At 30.1% G+C, this 18,917-nt stretch overlaps 4 protein-coding genes and 1 non-coding gene across 7 annotated transcripts; 2 read left to right on the plus strand and 3 right to left on the minus strand.

Moving 5' to 3' along the window:
* Positions 1 to 2,273: 2,273 nt before the first annotated feature.
* LOC100500433 (50S ribosomal protein L34) lies at positions 2,274 to 4,332 on the minus strand. Its single transcript, NM_001251084.2, has 2 exons — positions 4,074 to 4,332; positions 2,274 to 2,900 (listed from the first exon to the last, which is right to left on the minus strand). Exons 1-2 carry the CDS (start codon positions 4,261 to 4,263, stop codon positions 2,650 to 2,652), a joined length of 441 nt encoding a protein of 146 aa, NP_001238013.2. The 5' UTR covers positions 4,264 to 4,332; the 3' UTR covers positions 2,274 to 2,649.
* Positions 4,333 to 4,418: 86 nt separating this feature from the next.
* Positions 4,419 to 4,491, plus strand: TRNAA-UGC (transfer RNA alanine (anticodon UGC)). The gene has a single exon. It is a non-coding gene; the product is annotated as a tRNA-Ala (tRNA).
* Positions 4,492 to 6,025: 1,534 nt separating this feature from the next.
* Positions 6,026 to 6,976, minus strand: LOC102668125 (F-box protein At3g56470). The gene has a single exon (XM_006595347.3). The coding sequence runs from the start codon at positions 6,974 to 6,976 to the stop codon at positions 6,026 to 6,028; it is 951 nt and encodes a 316-aa protein (XP_006595410.1).
* A 2,828-nt stretch (positions 6,977 to 9,804) lies between these two features.
* On the minus strand, positions 9,805 to 10,345 carry LOC102668267 (uncharacterized). Its single transcript, XM_006595348.1, has 2 exons — positions 10,301 to 10,345; positions 9,805 to 10,194 (listed from the first exon to the last, which is right to left on the minus strand). The coding sequence occupies exons 1-2, from the start codon at positions 10,343 to 10,345 to the stop codon at positions 9,805 to 9,807; spliced, it is 435 nt and encodes a 144-aa protein (XP_006595411.1).
* A 2,346-nt stretch (positions 10,346 to 12,691) lies between these two features.
* Positions 12,692 to 17,821, plus strand: LOC100816827 (protein trichome birefringence-like 38). Of its 3 annotated transcripts, none has more exons than XM_003542938.5 (6): positions 12,692 to 12,796; positions 13,081 to 13,365; positions 14,103 to 14,274; positions 16,246 to 16,421; positions 16,688 to 16,846; positions 17,282 to 17,821. In XM_003542938.5, the coding sequence occupies exons 1-6, from the start codon at positions 12,753 to 12,755 to the stop codon at positions 17,571 to 17,573; spliced, it is 1,128 nt and encodes a 375-aa protein (XP_003542986.1). In that variant the 5' UTR covers positions 12,692 to 12,752; the 3' UTR covers positions 17,574 to 17,821. The 3 variants fall into 3 exon arrangements, with proteins under 3 accessions (XP_003542986.1, XP_014621277.1, XP_006594557.1); XM_014765791.3 differs by lacking the exon at positions 12,692 to 12,796 and having other exon boundaries at positions 12,855 to 13,159; positions 13,286 to 13,365; XM_006594494.4 differs by lacking the exon at positions 12,692 to 12,796 and having other exon boundaries at positions 12,855 to 13,365.
* The last annotated feature ends 1,096 nt before the right edge of the window (positions 17,822 to 18,917 follow it).

Genomic DNA, 18,917 nt, shown 5'->3' on the forward strand with positions numbered 1-18,917 from the left:
TGACTTCTAGAGACTCAATTAATTAATTCATCATCATTAAAAAAATAGCTAATTTAATTAATAAAATTAAATTTCTTAAATTATTTTTTTAATCAAAATTATCCTAATATTAATAAAACGTAATTTTTTTAAAATATTATTATTAATTTAATTTCTTTAATATCTCTCATCATTAATATATTTCCTGTTTTAATTTTTATTGGCTAATAGTAAAAGTAAGGTTTTCAAAATGCTTTTTAAACTAGACAAAGTTATACCTTCAAAGAACTTAAGAACCTAAGACATTAATATGTTCTATTTACTATTTATTGAACGCAGACAAATAACTCATATTTAAGAGTATTTTGTTTTAAAAAAATATTAATGCATAAAACATTATCGATTAGGTTTTATATATAAAAAGAACTAAGCATAATTTTTAATTTTGGTCTTAAACAAAATTGGAGGAAGTAAAAGTCAATATTGATTATCAAATAGGAATATAATTAGAAAATAAAGGAATTGGACTTATTTTAAAACGTCGATTGTTTCGATATAGAAAATAAATGTTAAACATCTAAAAATGTGCGGAGGTATATATATATATCTTATCTTTTTATATATACTATAAAAAAATAGAGAAATTTCAATTAAAAATTTACGCATATAATTACATTCGTATATATTTAATCACATTTCAATTACTTCAAATTTTAAAAGTAAAATAATTGTTTTTCTTATTATTATTACAAGATTAAATTTATAATTTTCATCTTTTTAGAATCAATTTATCACTTCATAACACATTCAAATAAAATTGTTCATTTATCCTTAAATTAAATACAGTAACATCCTTTAAGCACTGTTTTTTTAGAGGAAGTATTTTAGCACTTCAAACTATCTTTTTACATAGAAATACGGGTTTAACGTTAATTTATGTAAAATGCATGCATGGAGTTAATGTTAAAAAATCAAGACACTATACTAAGTAGAAATTTCCAACGCCTCATAGATGATTAATCTTTATAAATACTACTCCATACTTTTTTTTTTTATCAGTATACTACTCCACACTTTTTTTTACGCCATATGCTACTCCATAATAAAGAATGAAGAAGGGATTTTTTTATATATAAAGAATGAAGAAGTTAATATCACAAGCAAAAAATGAAGAAATTATACTCATTTTTTCTTCAGTTCCAATTCATGATCAATTAGTTATTTCATTATTCCTTATACAAAACTGAGTTATTCTTTCTAAGAAATTCAGGTAGCTATCATGGCATTGATCATAAAAACTTGAGTGATATCATTAAAAAATTTGAATTTTATTCATGAAAACAAATTTTGTTGAGTCTAAAGTACTTTATTGTAAATAATAAAGGTTTATAAAATATAATAATACATAGAAAGTGAGGTATATCACTTATAATTTGATCTAACTTATAAGTAAAAAATAATTCATACTACATCTAGTTAAATCACATATTCTGATAGATTCGAATGTTCTAATGACATTTGTGAAGAAAGTATTAAAAGATCTTATATCCTCTATCTTAATTCTTAAAGTATAACTTGTATATTTGTTAGACAATTTTTACTTAATGTCATTTGGTGTTAAGATAAAATCTAATATATTAACATAACCTATAATTCATCTTAGTAAACAATAATATGATGTGTGCTAAACTGTATCGTAGTCCTATCATATCTTCAACACATCAATTAATAAACTTAAAAAATACAATTTGAAAATACTCACTAAGTACACATCTAGATGCATCCCACATAACTTAAAAGAGAAATGTATCCTACAAGTATCAATGTCACATACTCATACACCAACAATATGTTACCCAAGACTCAACAGTGTCATTGTACCACTTGTTGAAAGCTAAGATCTAATTGGATTTCATTAGATACTGAATATAACAAAGTTGTACTGGTACCTTCAAATATATTTTACGATCAAGCAAACAGACATTAACTAGAAAGAAAAAAAAATCATGTGGCTTATACTTTCCGTCGAAAATACTGCTGCACTACTGTCTCTTTTTTTTTTTCCCGATAAGCATCCTCTTCAAGGAACACAGCAGAAAAGAAAAGAAAGGAAATCTCAACGCTGAAAGACTAAAAGTATCTTGTCCAATGCAGTAATGCACCATTTAATTTAAGGTGGGCAATTTGACTTTGTGCACAATACGTAATATACCACAGCAGCCAAATGAAAGATATGTTAGAACAAACAAACAAGCAGTTTAAAATTTGGGTAGAAAGAACAGCACACGGAATGTACTCAATTACATAATGCACCCTCAATAATTTTATTGAAAACAAAATACAAAGAAAAAATACCAGTTGTTAACATAGCACAAGTAATTTACATGCAAAATCAATTATCTTGTTTGACATTCCATCAAGTCTGATTTGTGATTCGTTTTGTAGTAAACATCTTTGAAGCAAATGTAGATGCAACTTGGCAAGAATTATAGATGACAGAGACGAAAAGTAAGGCTACAAAATAGTAAACATTTTACAAATACAGGGTACAAAAAAGTGAAAAACCACTTTTAGGGGGAAAATGAAAATCTTGAAATGCAGACAAGTTTGGATGAATCAATACATTAAATTTAACCACTGAAATAGAACAGATGTAAGCCCTTTTCACCACTATTTCCCACTATTTGGGTGGGTCTTGGTGCATAGGACTCTCCGTCCTTTGGCACGTCGTCGCCTTAAAACAGCTCTTCCACCTGGTGTGCTCATTCTTTTGCGGAAACCATGAGTGCGTGCCAATGATTTTCTTGATCTGCTTCTCTTAGTCAGACAAAGAGCAGCCTTGCCTGCCCTCACAACTAGGCCAGAACCTTTTCCTCTTCTGGTCCCAACATTAGATGTCAAATCCAATCCAAGTGACAAGCCTTAACATTGAAAATTCAGTTGAGATCAAGTCAAACTAAATCTGAACAAGAATTTTATCTTAAACATGTGGATTAAGCAAATCAACAACAAAAGCCTTATTCGACTAGGTGAAGTCAGCTAGCTAGTCAGATTCAACAGAACAGCTATGGTCATATACTTATATGCAACATTAAACAAATGCTCCAAACAAATCATAGCTAGTATCTTCCCTTCTTCTGCCCACAATTTCTCCTTTTCTTTGCCCAGTTATTTGCCAGAAAGTTTCATTGGCAAAATATGTTGAATTTTAATGTAAGAATGAGGTATGGCTTGAGTTCCCTATGTCTGGCATTGAGGTATTCCTAACTGACACAGGCTATGGATCCCATTTGAGTCTTTTCTCCATCATAACCTACCAGAATCCTTTACTTTCTAGCAATAAGAGTTCAGGAATCAATTATGTTTGTGTCACATCAACATGTTACGGATGGCAATAGGTACTACTAATACCAGATGACAATCATTACAGAAAGAATAAGAATTTTCATCACAACAATTAAAAGCATCGCTGCTACAATTTAGCATCATAAAATTTACAATTGAGGGATCGTAGGATTAAAAATAAAGTGGTTCTCCTCAATCTGGAATTCAGTCATGAAGCAGGAAGCAAGCTCATTGGATCTATTCCAACTAAATTACATATTCAGACATCACCAGTGGCGTCTCTAATTGTACTTAATCCGAAAACCAAAAGGCGAAAAATGCAAGCATTTTAAAGTGTTACTATTACAAATAATAGTAGCAATATAAGGCCAGTGTGAAAATAATGTTGATAGTTTGCTACATAGTTATCGGTAGTGGCATCAACTCCTATTTGGCTCAAATTGACAAAAAAAAAAAAAAAATCTCTTTTAAAACCCACATGAACAACTTCCGTTCCAAAACGTACCCATGTTCAAGTTAAATTAATCCCAACAACAAAAACATTTTTTTTTCAAAACCCATTAGCAACATCAACCCCTATCAACACTTCCCAACAAAAAAAAAGTACACAAAACCATGGGAAACAAGGTACAATGGAAATTCACCCAGAAAATCGAAATTCAAAACGACCCAAATGATAATTAGTGAAGGAACCGAATGGAAGTGGAAAAAAAACAAATATCTAGATGGGAAATAAAGGCGAGAAATACCTGAAACGGAGGAAGGGGAAGAGAGATGGGAAGGAGAAGAGAGGAAGGAGCAATGGAGGAGCGGAGAGCGAGCGCTGGAGCAAGTGCGGGTAAGGTTCAAAGAGAGTGAAGATGGTTTTGGGGTAGTGAGAATGAGAGAAGCTGAGGGAGTGGGTGCTCTCATGGCTATGCAAAGCGATAACGAAGCCATTATCCACTCTACTCTTTTTTTTTTCCCCTTCACCTCTCCGTTTCACTAGTTTTCAAGTTTCATAAAGAGATGAGGGACAAAGGATCATGTTCTTTTCTCATATTCACGTTGGGGATAAATTTTGTAATTATTTTATCTTGATAATTCTTATAAATGGGGATGTAGCTCAAATGGTAGAGCGCTCGCTTTGCATGCGAGAGGTACAGGGTTCGATCCCCTGCATCTCCACTACTCTTTATTTTTTCAATTTTTTAAAATTTATTCTGTGGCTGTTAGTTTGGGCTACAAAATAGAACAGAGCAGAAATGTAAAAGTCCCAACTTGGGCTTTGTTTCTAATTTTCTATCACTTAGCATAGCATTTCTTTTTAAGGTTATGATTGAATATTCTAAATAGTAAACAAATTTCATGAAATAAATCAAACAAAATGGAATAGACTTTTCTATTATTTTGATATTTCGACTCCATCACAAGGAATAGAAATTGGGCTTTAGTGTCATTTTCTTAAGATATTTCGTATCTTTCATACGATCGAGTAATGATTATATTTATATCTTACTATTCTATAAATTAAACTTTATTGACATTTATTATTTTTCCCTAAACATTCTTCTTTATTTTATCGCTTTCCTTCATGAGTATTAAACAGGCCGGTTGATGGGTGTTTAAGAACCATTTCTCCATCCAGTACTAGCCAGTTTCTAAACTTAGTGATAATTTGAATGATAAAAAAGACTATCTGATTTTGTTATTTTGAAGTTTTATTGTTAGATCTTAAATGTATACTGTGTTTTATATTTGCTATTTTTAGTTCTTCCGCCAAGATTTGAGAGACTTAAAAATATAAGTTTTTATTTCAGGCGAGGGACCAAAAAAAAATATTTTTCAAATTTAAAAGACTATAAAATACAAATTATTTGAGATACTAAAAAGTAAAAACATAATTAAGCCTGAAAAAATTGTTGAACATTGTATACAGAGTATGCGCTAGCACACGGGAATTAAATCTTGAGTCAGACGACGATCTGGATCAGTGCATGTCATACAAATGTGGGTTTTTAATTTTTTCTGGGAAAAATTTATATATATATATATATATATATATATATATATATATATATATATATATATATAAATGTAGTTATTGATACATTACGTAGACATCTTGTTTTTGAAAACTTGTCTTCAAAATTATAACTAGCACAAGGGTTTAGCAGCACAGGCATGAGTGTTTGCATGATCATAGACAAAGAACAGAACTAGAATAGGAATTTTTAAGGTTCAAAAACAATTCCGCAGCGGTAATGTTGTTCCATGTTTGGGTGTGCATTCAAAAAATTAAATTAAAATTAATTTTATATTATTGATTTTTGTTAAAAAATGATTTTGAAATTAAATGATTTAGATTTAATATAATTTTTTTATTCAATATAAAAAATATCAACTCAAAATTAATTCCTAAACATAAACTAAGAAAGCAAACATTTGTTTAAAATCATCTTTTGAATCTCCAATCCAAGCAGCAGGCACTCTCACTTAGCCAACATTTTGCAATAATCCTGTGAAGAGTTCGATAGACACACACTCGAGACAAAAATAAAGAAAGCGCACAAGAAGAAAATAAAATTTCTTAAAATAAAATGGTTTTGATCTACAGCCGATGATCAATCAATAAAATCCCATGTTTGAAATAAATAACAAACCCATGAAAGAGTCAGCAAAATAAGAACCCTAAAAACATAAAAAGTGAAACCCTAACAACTTACCATGTTAGGCCAGGAGGAACATAAAAATATATGGGTTGGATCCATACCCCTTTAAGATGACGGCTTTCAGGTTGAGTTGCTGCTGCCTCAATGCTTTCACTCTTAATCACGATCCGATGAAATTCACCTTTAGGGTGTGGAATTGCAGTCCCGCATGTAGAAATCGAATCATTTTCTTCTAATAACCCCATTTTTCTGGTATTCTTATCCTGAAAAACGTTTTTACGTACCACATAGCTCAATGTTCTAACCGATGATGCAGGTTGATCCCTTGATCGTTCACGACATATACGATAGTTGTACCTGTTCCATTCTTTGGTTTCAGAATCAAAGATAGCCAATCGATTATCCACGTCCAGAAAGTGAAATTCCTTGCCTTCACAAAACAAAGCTGTTGTCATTGTACTAAGCTTATAGCCATCATAGCAGCGCGTGGACCATTCACTCTCCCCTCTGCAAATGAAGAAGAGTTCCAACTCAGAATCACTGATGCGGTTGACAACAGTAACAATGCAATCTTTAGAAGTGGGGGCAGATGAAAACGCTGCAACATGCTCATTAGTTGCTTCAGCGAAAGGACAATTTGGAAGCTCTATTGTTGCCCTGGAAAAGGGACTAAAGAAGAACAACGAACCGTGGCGAAAGAGAAGTAACCATCCTTTATATGATGCAAGGCATGCTGCTCCATGCAGTTCTGGGATGTTGATGGTGTAGCGTTTATTCTCAGGGCTCAGAAGGGAACACTGAGAGTGAGAATCTTCCTCTTCTTCATAGATGAGAAACCAAGGATCACACCTAAGAGATTCTTTAACTTCAGAGGAAAGTGTGGAAGAAGCCACGCGCCAATCTTCGCAAACACCACGGAAACTGAGAAAGTCAATAAGCCCTAGACCACTCACAATTTGTGAAACAAGGTCACGAGGCAGATTTGACCAGTCCCTTGTCATCTTGCTAAATCAACCTAGCTTTGAGGTCACACCTGCGCAGATTCATATAAATACTAAGCTGCGGCTTTGGTTATTGGATTTTTTTCATCGTAGGATTTGGCTTTTGATTCTTTATATCTCTAGAGGAGAGAGTTCTACTGATTTTATCATCTGGGGATATTGTTTAGATTTTTCTGAAAAAATCTTAACAATATCCTACAAAATTGAACCATAATATTTTTTTTCACTAAATAGTTTATTTTCAATTTAAAGATATTTAGATATATTTCAAAAAACTAATATTTAACTATACAATTGTCGAAAATGAGAGAAAAATATATTTTTAAGAGAGTAAAGTATAATACAATTGTTGATTAAAAAATAAATTTTAAGAATTATGATAAAATCAAATATATAGCAAATTTTAAAATTTATTTAACTTCAACCTTTATTTTTAATTAATTATTATTATTAGGGGAATTTATTTCACAACATGATATATATTTTATTCACAACAATCACATTCCAAAAATATTATAACCAGTTTTTAAAATTCAAAATAAATTTATTATGTAAAAATTAAATAAAAATAGAAGATAGGTAATAACTTATATTTTGTGAGAATATCACAATCTCATCCTTTTTCATAGATAACATTGTGATATTTAAAATCATACTATCAAATACTTTATCTTTTTTTCTATGGATTTTTATTTTTATTTTTACAATGTTAAATGAATAAATAACTTATAACGTATTTTTTTCTCCCTTTTTATCTTTTTAAAATTATTTTCAAAATCATATTATCAAATACTCCCAATTTGTTTCTTATATAAAAGACTATATGAAGTAAGTATTATCCTAAAAAGTATTTATAATATAGTTTGAAGAAAAACAAGATAAAACACATTCATATAATATAGGTGTGATAACGGAAAAGAGAAGTATTGCCTCTTTCTACTCCACAAAAAGTAAGACAATTTTGAGGTCGAATTTAATTATAAAGGCAATGATAAAAAAGTTCAACTCAATCTCACTTTTTTCAAATTTTATCAAGTTTGGAGAAATTTATTTACCTTGCATTTTTTTAAAATTTTATTTTCTAAAAAATTTAAAATAAATTACATATTAAGTTATTATAAAAGTTCAATTAATTAAAAAAAAGTCCATACGAAAGTCGAGGTTTCCAATGCAGCATGAAAAATGAAAATAATGTATATTGAGAAATCTTCCGTTAAATTTTAATAACAAAATATTATTTTAATAATATTAAAAATTTTAAATTTTTTAATTAAAAAAATATTATTTTAATAATATTAAAAGTTTTAATTTTTTTATTAAAGCAAATATATTATTAGATAAAATTAAGATTTAAAAAAAATGTTCACCGACAAAATGTCTTATATAAATTAAATAATACAAGATAAGTAATTATATTTAATAATATTATTTTCTTATTAAAAATTATTTTTAAAATCAATTAAAAATATATTTATATAATATAATATTTGTATTATTTTAATAATTTAAATTAAAATAAAAATTTAAACATACAAATTAATTTTAAAAAAAAGTGCAAAAGTCCTGATGACCAAATCCTACTTTCCAATGTAACATGAAAATGATGTATATTGAGAAATTTTCTAAAATCATGTCTAATTTGAGAAAAAATATGAGAGAAAAGGTATAGCTTGGAAAGAAAAACCAAATTTTTTCCATCTAGAAAAATTAGCTAGTATTTTAGATTCTGTTACACGGAAAAGATGTTTATTTTATAATAAATAATTCTAAATTTATAAATTATTATAACTAAAATTTGTAACAAATGAATACTTTAGATTCATGATAAATATTGATATTGTGATGATAAAATTAATAATTATTAATAATAATTTATTTTAAAAACGTTAAAATTTTACTTCAAACTTAAGATAATAAAAATTATAGATAAAAATAAATAAAATTTAATAAAAAATTCCTTAAAATTTGTTTGTTAAAGAAAAACTCATAAAACTACTTTCTTTGAAAAAATGGCAGGCCAGGCTTGAAAGTCACTCGTTCATCTTTATTTTTAAATTAAATTTAAATATTATTTAACATAAATTAGTATTTTAGCTTGTGCGCAATGTACATGATAAAATGTTTATTTTATATAAATTATATTAAAAATAAAATTCTTAATAAATATTATATGCATAATTGTATTTAGATTTATAATCAATTATATTTATATTGTGATATAAAATTATTTTTAACTGTTCATAACTTTTTTTTTAAAAAAATATTAAAATTCAATTTGAAATATAAAGATAAAATAATAAATTAAAAGTGACAAGAAGTTAAAACAAATTGAAACATATATAAAATCAAAAAATCCATTTTGAATCTCCAATCCAAGTAGCTAGGCACTCTCACTTTTAACTAATAACTAACGGCCGTGTGAAGTGTTCAACTAATGTGTCATCAAGACTTTTTAATCCATATAACCGACAGAATTGATAGTAGACAGTAACACGTACACACAGTACCCTAAAACAAAGAAAGCCTAAGAGAATAAAAAAAAAATTCAAATCCTTAGCAATAAATCCTTAAGGGAGGGTCCCAATTGGTAGAAAAAAACCCGTAACTCCTCTAATAATAATCCCAATTTTCTCTTCTTATCCTGCAATTGAAAATGGTTTTTGCTTATGGTAGAGTGCAATTTAAATGCATCCTTGGCAGATTTATCATATGATGATAAACGATATTCTTCGCATTGCTTGGTTTTAGAAGCACTAAAGGTAACCAACTTATCATCCCCGTCCAAAAAGTGAAATTCCTCCCCTCCATGAAACAAAGCTGCTCTTACTCTACTTAAACCGAACCCATTGGTTCTCCCCACGGCGATTCCTAAACAATTCCAATTCAGAATCACTAATGCGGTTAACCACAACAACAATGCAATCTTGAGAAGTTGGGGCAGATGAAAGTGCTTGAACATGCTCAGTAGTTGCTTCAGCAAAAGGACAATTTGGAAGCTCTATTGTTGCCCTGGAAAAGGAACTAAAGAAGAACAACGAACCGTGGCAAAAGAGAAGTAACCATCCTTTATATGATGCAAGATAGGTCGCTCCACGCAATTCTGGGATGTTGATTGTGTAGCGTTTATTCTCGTGGCTCAGAAGTGATGAACACTGAGAGTGAGATTTACATTCTTCTTCATACACCAGAAACCAAGAATCATTACACCCAACTAGGCCCTAGAGCATTAGCAATTCGTGAAAGCAGGTCATGAGTCAAATCTGACCACTGTACTACTCTTTTCTCTGTCGTTTTGCGTCTGGATGAATCAATTAAAGAATGCACGAAATAGCCAACTGCGATTAATGTGCTACGTATTGATTTTACCATAGCGGGAATTCCTAACCCTAGAAGAAAATAAAAACAAGAGTTATGCGGAAGAACTTATGTATTTTTAGTACTCTTCTCACTTTAGAGGATTTTGCTTTCTGTTTATAAAATTTGTTATCATCAGTTTTACAAAACAAAAAATCGTAACCTAGTACATATGTTTGAAGTTTTCTTTTACAACGAAAAATACATAAATAACGTATAATATGCATTATTTTCCCTATTTATCCTTTTAAAATTATATCAAAATCATTTCATCAAATAATGTTTTATTTTTGCAAAAAAATTTAAAAAATTATCAAATATTTTAAAAAATAAATCAAAGCAAAAAAAAAAAACCCATATCTTTACCTTTATATTAATAAAAAAATAAAGAAGTCTGGGAGAAATATTTAAAATTTTGAAAAATTAAATTAATTATTATCAATATATATAAAGGTATTTCTATAATATTAAATTAACTTAAAACTATCTATAAATATTGGAAATTTCAATTAATTAGATTATTTATTAAAAATATGATTTAAAATTATGAATATGTTTTCATTAATAAAGATAAATTCTATAATTTTAAATTAACCAAAAATTATCTATAAAGATAAATAAACAAATATATACATTACTTTATAAAAAATATCATGTAACATTTATAGTGATAGCATCTTAGTATTTTGGAAGAATCATGCAATACAAAAAAAAGCAGAATTTTGATATCTCAAGCATTTTAATTACATTCACACATCAACATCAACGTGACAAGGTAGAGGGGATTACTCTCAGTTACGGTATTTTCTAATCAAATGTTGTGGTATTATTTTAAATTTTTTAGGCTAATAGTGCAAAATCGTTACACTTGGTGTTATTGTTGTCGTGCGAGTGTGTAAGAGTATAAAGTAATAGAAAAGACATATTGGTCTTTATTGCATGCTATGAGCATAAGACCTGCCACAATGGACGATAACCAAATGGTATATGGGTCCAACCCAATTTGGTGCGTGCTTGTGGATGACATGGCTTGCGTAGTGTAGTGGGTTTGTTGAGAGTTGAGACCACTAAACTAGAAAAAGAATCTAAGCTGCCTTTTGGGCTTTAGTGGCTTGCAAGGTCTGTTGGTTTATTTAGGAGCCCAAACTGACGGTTGCAACCGCCAGATGGAGGGAGGATTATGTCCTGTTTAAGACAATGATATTCTAATCTCAAAGAATATTAAGGATGTTAAAATGGATTGAATTGATCCATGTAACATGCTTCAACCAGTTGAATAAGTTGAGAGGTTTAACCCACCAACCTGCACAACCCAATGGTCAAACGACAGGTTGAATATAGTTTTCCAGTCCTTTGGCCTTTCTTTGAAGTTTGAAGTAAATTAATGTAGATGAATAAATCATTATGATTTGATTAACTTTTTTTGGTTTAAAATTGTGAAGTGTCATAGGCAAAATTTTGGAGTAATTATAATTTAAAACAAATAAACATACCTTGGAAATTTATTATCATCTTTTAAATATCAACTATTGAGTTAAAAAATATATTATATTTTTTTAACGACTAATTTTATAATATTAATTTTTTAACAGGTTAGTCGGTTGACTCAACCTAATTTATCAATTGATTGATTAAGATAGAGTCCAATTCAATCTAATTCATTTTTCGATAAGTCAGATTAGATTGAGTAGTTGATATAAATAAAATTGATAAATTTATCATATATATGATTGAATAATTATGTAAAATGTTTTATACCATCAATTAGTGTATAACATTTTTCTCTCTCTCATATATATATATATATATATATATATATATATATAAACTTTTTTCTTAAAAAATATAAACTAAAATTAATATATACACAATCTACAGTAAATAATTTTAAATGAAAATATGAAAAAAATTTAAATGAAAATCATGTATATAATTTTTTTAGGGGTAGAAACATGTATATAATAACAACACGAATATTGTATTATACAGTTACAATAAATGTTAATAATGAGAGAATATTTTATTTCCTCAAATTCATATTCTACTTTCCTATAAAACGTATTTTCCTATTAGTAATAAATATATATTATTTTATCCTGATTTTCAACGACGTTAGGTAACTTCTTCTTTTTTTCCTTATTTTTAATTCTTTATTTTTTCATCTTTTTTTTATTTTATTAAAAGGACTCGCCAAAAAAGTTAAGAGACGTTAACCTATAAAAAAAATTAAAAGTTAAAAACCAAAATTCTAAAAAATTTAGAGACTAAAAGTTAGTAAATCTTAAAAGTTAATATTTACCTTAAATATATATAGAGAGGCTGAATATAAATATCCCTTGAGTTGCATAGGTCAAATGCACACTAGTTTATTGAAACAGATTACCTTTGGCCCGTGACAATTTAGGTGGTGACTACTAGACCGATGGAATGGAATGCAAAGAACATTTCAGTTCACCCCGTTAAGTGGTAAGTAACATTTGATTTTCCCCATAAAAACAAACCTTTTTCATTTTCAAATCCCATAACCACAAACACAAATCCATCCAAGATTTCCCCCTTGTAAGAGAGAGAGAGAAGAAGAAAAAAAAAACAGTGTCCTATAGCACCCCACCATGGGAACCCACCAAGCATTTCTTTTTATCGTGTCTCTCCATCCTATATATGACCCATAAGCACACACAAGTGTCATTCACAGTCCCATTATTTATCTTTCATTTTTTTAGGCTCATAAATCTTTTTATGGGTTTCAGGATCACTACTACTCTGTCTCTGCTCTGCCTGTTTTGGTTCTTGTCCCTGCACCAAGCAAGAGCTGCAAAGTTCCACAATGTGAGTGGCTTGAGAGGGAATAATCTAGTTGTAGCAAATGGGTGCAATTTGTTCCTGGGAAGTTGGGTGGTTGACACTTCTTATCCTCTCTATAACTCTTCAACATGCCCTTTCATTGATCCCCAGTTTGATTGCCAAAAGTATGGAAGACCTGACAAGCAGTACCTCAAATACGCTTGGAAACCTGAATCATGTGCCTTACCCAGGTATTGCCAACTTTCTGAATTCATATATTAACATTGTTCCCAGATTCAATATTTATGAAAGGGAAAAAACAACGAAACTTTGATGTGATTTCTTAATTATTTTTTTGTACTATTTTTCAGTTACTATTAGTGTTATTAAAGGTCAGCATAAGTTGGCGTGAAATTGTAGTTTTGATCAAAGTACAACTTTGAAATAATTACATTTTATGTTTTGAACAATATGGAAACATATTTGAGCACTAGTTTATATAGGTAACATTGAAATATAGCTTTCATATGTTGTATCTCCATTTTTCCACAAAAAAAATAACTTGAAATAGATTAATAGTATGTTTGGATTCACGGTAAGAATAAAATCTGGTGATATCATCACAAAAGTAATTATTTGTTGCTTCAGAAAATCATGGCAAGTTCAACTCAGCTTGTTACCAAACATTCACTAACCAAGTGAATTTTGGAAGTGCTTGATAAATGGGATTTGGCAATAATTCTTCAATTTGATTCTGTGGAAGAGACCAACCACTTTTGTTTCCAGATTTCACGTTGAATAGCACAATTGAGAAACATGTTTAACCTTTTACTCTCTTGTATATCAGCCTACTCATGTTTGTTTGTTTTTTTTTGGTCCCTCTATTATTCTTATGCCAAACTGTGAGGGAACATGACTAATAAAACTCTTCTAGAAAGTGTTTGATAAATGACTTTTTGTAAATATCACAGCGATATTTCTGGTGTAGGTTCGATGGTGTGGATTTCCTGAACAGGTGGAGGGGTAAGAAGATAATGTTTGTGGGTGACTCACTGAGTCTGAATATGTGGAGATCACTGACCTGTGTGATTCACGCGTCGGTGCCAAATGCCAAGACCGGCTTTTTGAGAAATGAATCACTGTCCACTGTGACCTTCCAGGTTTGCTTTTGTATTACTTTTATTTTCATATCGTTGTCTCATTAATTCTCTTCATTTTTCATCTCCTTATTTGCTTCTCAATTATGCTCCATGTTGGTTCTTCCTTTGTTAATTTCCTAGTTTTCTCCAGCCCCATGTTTTACAAAATTCAAGCTAGATTTTGAGATAAAAACTAGAAAAAATGTTACTTTTTTTTTGGTACAATAAGTGACCATAAAGTCTAAACTTAAAACTTTAAGTAAGCTAATTAGCTTGACCCAAATGGCCAATGGGTTAGAAAAAATGTAAACCACACATGACACTTGTCATTTTTAATATAGAAATGTAGAAATGAGGTTGGAAGGGAAGCTAGATTGAATTTTCCATTTTTGAATTTTTTTTCTTCCAAAAGTTGATAGGCGGAAGGTCGGAACTACATGGATTTAAGTATGCGAAAAACATTGCCAACAAAGTTACGGGGGCGGATATGATGAACTAACGCTTTAATAATATACCTTTGAATAGTTCCTTAGGCAAGAGAAGATTCCTTTTGCTGGGCCACGAGCAATCAAATGTTCAAAATAAAGAATAGAAATAAAAAGTACCAATGTCCCAAAAGAAAAAGAGGAGAAAACAACCGCCAATAGTAATTTTCATTGTAGGGAACCCAAAATTCTACTTATTATTAGGAGAAGGACCTGACTTTGACAATAAATTGTAGAATTTATCTAAGGTAGATGACAGATTGTGCATGCCAACCTGTGATTACAACTTGGAGACTCCCGCAATTATTTGGTTCATTATGTTAGTTTGTTTGATATCAATCACTGAACATGACACTGTAGTTGGCATGGCTTGCTATTTGAAAACGATTTATATGGCGTGTTAATATTGTTAAGCTACAAAATACATAAAATTTTAAAGCTCTAAATTTCAGATCTCAATCACTAGGTAGCAATTCCCAAGTATATTGACATTAGGTGGAAACGCAAATGAATTCAGCTAAAGCTCTGATCAGAGCGATCTAGTGTCTTGCCGCCCTGTAAATTTTATTCTGAGAATTATTCACGTGAAGAAGTTGACAAATCTTGCAGTTTGAATAATCACCGTTTTCCAGTGCTTTATAGTTAACTACTCCAATAAATATATAGTATATCCCTCTAATTTTAGCTTTATTTTACCTAATTGTCCTCGCTTCTATTTTTATATATATAAAAGTATATTCAAATTATATCTCTTTCATATTTTCTTAGTTGACTTTTATTTTGTTGATAATTTATTATTTTAATTCTTTACTAATCAATTTCAAAATGATAGTGAAAATTATTATTAACATATAATAGTTAATAATTAATTATTAATAATTATAAAAGTGTGTAGCATAAAGTGAAAGGATAGCATTATTATATTTAAAAAGTGACTTTGACAGAACAGAACAGAACATGGTTGTAGTCTTGTAGATTGTTATTATTTTTCACGTGAATATTTTATGCATACCAATACATGCTTCCCCTTTTGAAAATGATGTTATGTCGAATTACTTTAGATCACTTTCATACTGTGATAATTATTGAAAACAAAATTAGACATGAAGTATGTTAGATCTTTATCGTTTCTTGTTTTATAATAACGGGATGAGGTTATGTTGAAGATAGAAAAATTTAATTTTCTTTATCACCATCATCATCATATTTGATACTTTTTCCTAGAATAAGAGATCATGCAAAATCCATATGTAAGCAAAAACATGTGTTTTTATTTTATTGTTAAAAAGTAATACAAAAATAATATATGAATATCAGTTAACTTTTATTTTATATATAAGAATTGGATTTGGATGAATGCTTATCGTGAGTTCTAGTTGTTATGCACTTTATTTATTGTTTGGTTTGTCATATAGTATCTCATATGTGGGTATAATGTAAATGCAAATTGACACTGAGCCATGCAAAGTGTATTGATAATGATTAGCCATTGGGTGACTTTGTGCAGGACTATGGACTAACTATACAGCTATACCGCACACCGTATTTGGTAGACATAATTCGAGAAAATGTGGGGCCAGTGCTTACATTGGACTCCATTGTTGCTGGAAATGCGTGGAAAGGCATGGACATGCTCATTTTCAACTCGTGGCATTGGTGGACCCACACTGGAAAATCTCAAGGGTATGCTTGGTTTATTTAGAATCAATCATTATAGTTGCTGCAAAAAATTTAATACCTATTAGGATAAAGATAAATAGTACAAAATTTCAACATAATCTCATTACATTTAAATTTAACATGGGAGGATCTATTTTAATGTAGAATCGCAAGTTCAAAGATTTTTACAGTCAGCATTTGATTCTGCTGTGAATATTACCTCATTGATTCACTGGCCCTTTTGTTTTCCGCTCTGACCTAACGGTTGTTGATAATGGTCATATTTTCAGATGGGATTATATTAGAGATGGACACAATCTGGTTAAGGACATGGACCGTTTGGAGGCATACAATAAAGGTTTAACCACTTGGGCTAAATGGGTTGAACAGAATGTTGATCCTTCCAAAACTAAAGTCTTCTTTCAAGGCATTTCTCCTGGACATTATCAGTAAGTAACCCCTTCTCTCTTCTTTCTCTTAAAAGTTGATTGGAGCAAAGGCCCAATTTTGCTTTGTAGTTTGTATTTTGCAAGATACGTATAATTGAGATTATAACATTAGCTGATTTTCCATACTTATCATTTATCAATAACTAAAATTTGTGTTCAAAATTCCCTTGTTTATAAGATTGATTTAATTGAAAATCAAGCAAATATCAATAATAGTTTAGACAAAAATCACAAGATGTTAATATATAAACAAAGAGATATAAATGAAGACCATAAATATAAAACCTTGTGTAATGAATGTTTTACATAACCATCAGAAAACAATAAAAGAAAATGGAACAAAAATGGGTTAGAAGTAAGATTATTAGAAGTATTTGATATTTGCAATATTTCAGAACTGAAACGTATTTGAGGATATCTTTGTAATTCAAACAGAGGCAAGGATTGGAACCAACCAAAAAAAACCTGTAGTGGAGAGCTTCAACCAATATCTGGATCAGCATATCCAGCAGGTCTACCTCCAGCAACTACCACATTGAACAATGTGTTAAGGAAGATGAGTACTCCAGTTTATCTACTTGATATAACACTCCTCTCACAGTTAAGGAAAGATGCTCACCCTTCTGCTTATAGTGGGTCCCATAAAGGCAATGACTGCAGCCACTGGTGCCTACCAGGATTACCTGACACTTGGAACCAGCTCCTATATGCAGTTCTTACCAGATGAAGGTGAAGGCCCCATACAAATTGATCCTTCTCTTTATCCCGTGGTTATATATTCAGCTAGTGAATTTAGAATTTCTTTATTATTTGGGGGGGAATATATAGATACTAAAGAGGGGTGGAACTTAATTGTAAAATTATATATAGGATTCTTGGAAGAATAATTTACAACACAAAATAAGTTCGTTAGAGATCAAAATTGTTGCATACCAAGATTGAATAACAGAATGATGTTGAACTCTATTATTGATTGATGCACCGGCCATGTATAACATCCCATACTTGTGACAGCTACAAGGTTATTGACTTATTGCAACTATGAAACTGTTTCCTTCCTTCCAAGAAATTAGGAAAGGGTCTTACTGCATTTTACTACTACTTTCAAGCATGTCGACAGTGAAACATGAGAATGCTGTTTACGTAAACTATACAATTATTTCATTTTTCTTTGCTAATCATTATTAGGTTAATGTGCAAAGGGACAAAAATATAACAATTAGATCGAACTAAAAAGGACTTTGAGAAGTGACACCTAGGCTAACCTACTAACCTAGTATATAAACATCACGCGTAAAATTCACTATTGCACAATGTGAAATGCGCTAGAGGGCATAAATTTAGAAACCCAACTAATACAGTCGAGAAAGTGGTATAGGACCCATAGTTAGTCTTTGACATGTCAATAAGTTAGAGGTGATTTGCTTTATAGATGTTAGCCTTCATCTAAATGTCCCTTGCTAAACTATCAGACTTATTGGACCAAACAACCTTCTCCTCTTTGGTTAAAATTTCTTCATCAATCAACACACATCCATCCTAATCAACGGTTAGAGGATGAAACCTTGCTAAATGAGCCATTATTTCTACTTTCTCTTAGTATAGGTTCACTGACCAAATATCTCACGCAACAGACACAAAGTTAATCCAGCATTATTTAATATTTTATTTATATAAATTAAAATTGACGTAATATATATATATATATATATATATATATAATATTATGAATAATTTAATCACCTTCTTTATTGTTTAATTTTTATAAAATTTGATACAAATATATAATTTGAACACCCTTGATTAACCAAGTGAAAGACTCGGAAAGAGTCAGATTCAACTGTAATTTTCCTGAAATCACAGTTCCAAGTCAACTGGAGACCATGGAAAATCGCCTAAAGCTCAGCAATGGTGATAAAAAAAAGTCCTCAACTTTGTAATAAAATTCACACAAGAAATACCTTCTATCAGATGGAGGCATCACGATTGACTTTGACGGAATCAATAGGAGGAGGATTCCAGCATGTAGAATCTATTCCCGTGGCATTAAAATTGATGATAAATCTGCCTT

This window comes from Glycine max, chromosome 13 (genome assembly GCF_000004515.6).
Source record: "Glycine max cultivar Williams 82 chromosome 13, Glycine_max_v4.0, whole genome shotgun sequence".
NCBI classification, from domain to species: domain Eukaryota; kingdom Viridiplantae; phylum Streptophyta; class Magnoliopsida; order Fabales; family Fabaceae; genus Glycine; species Glycine max.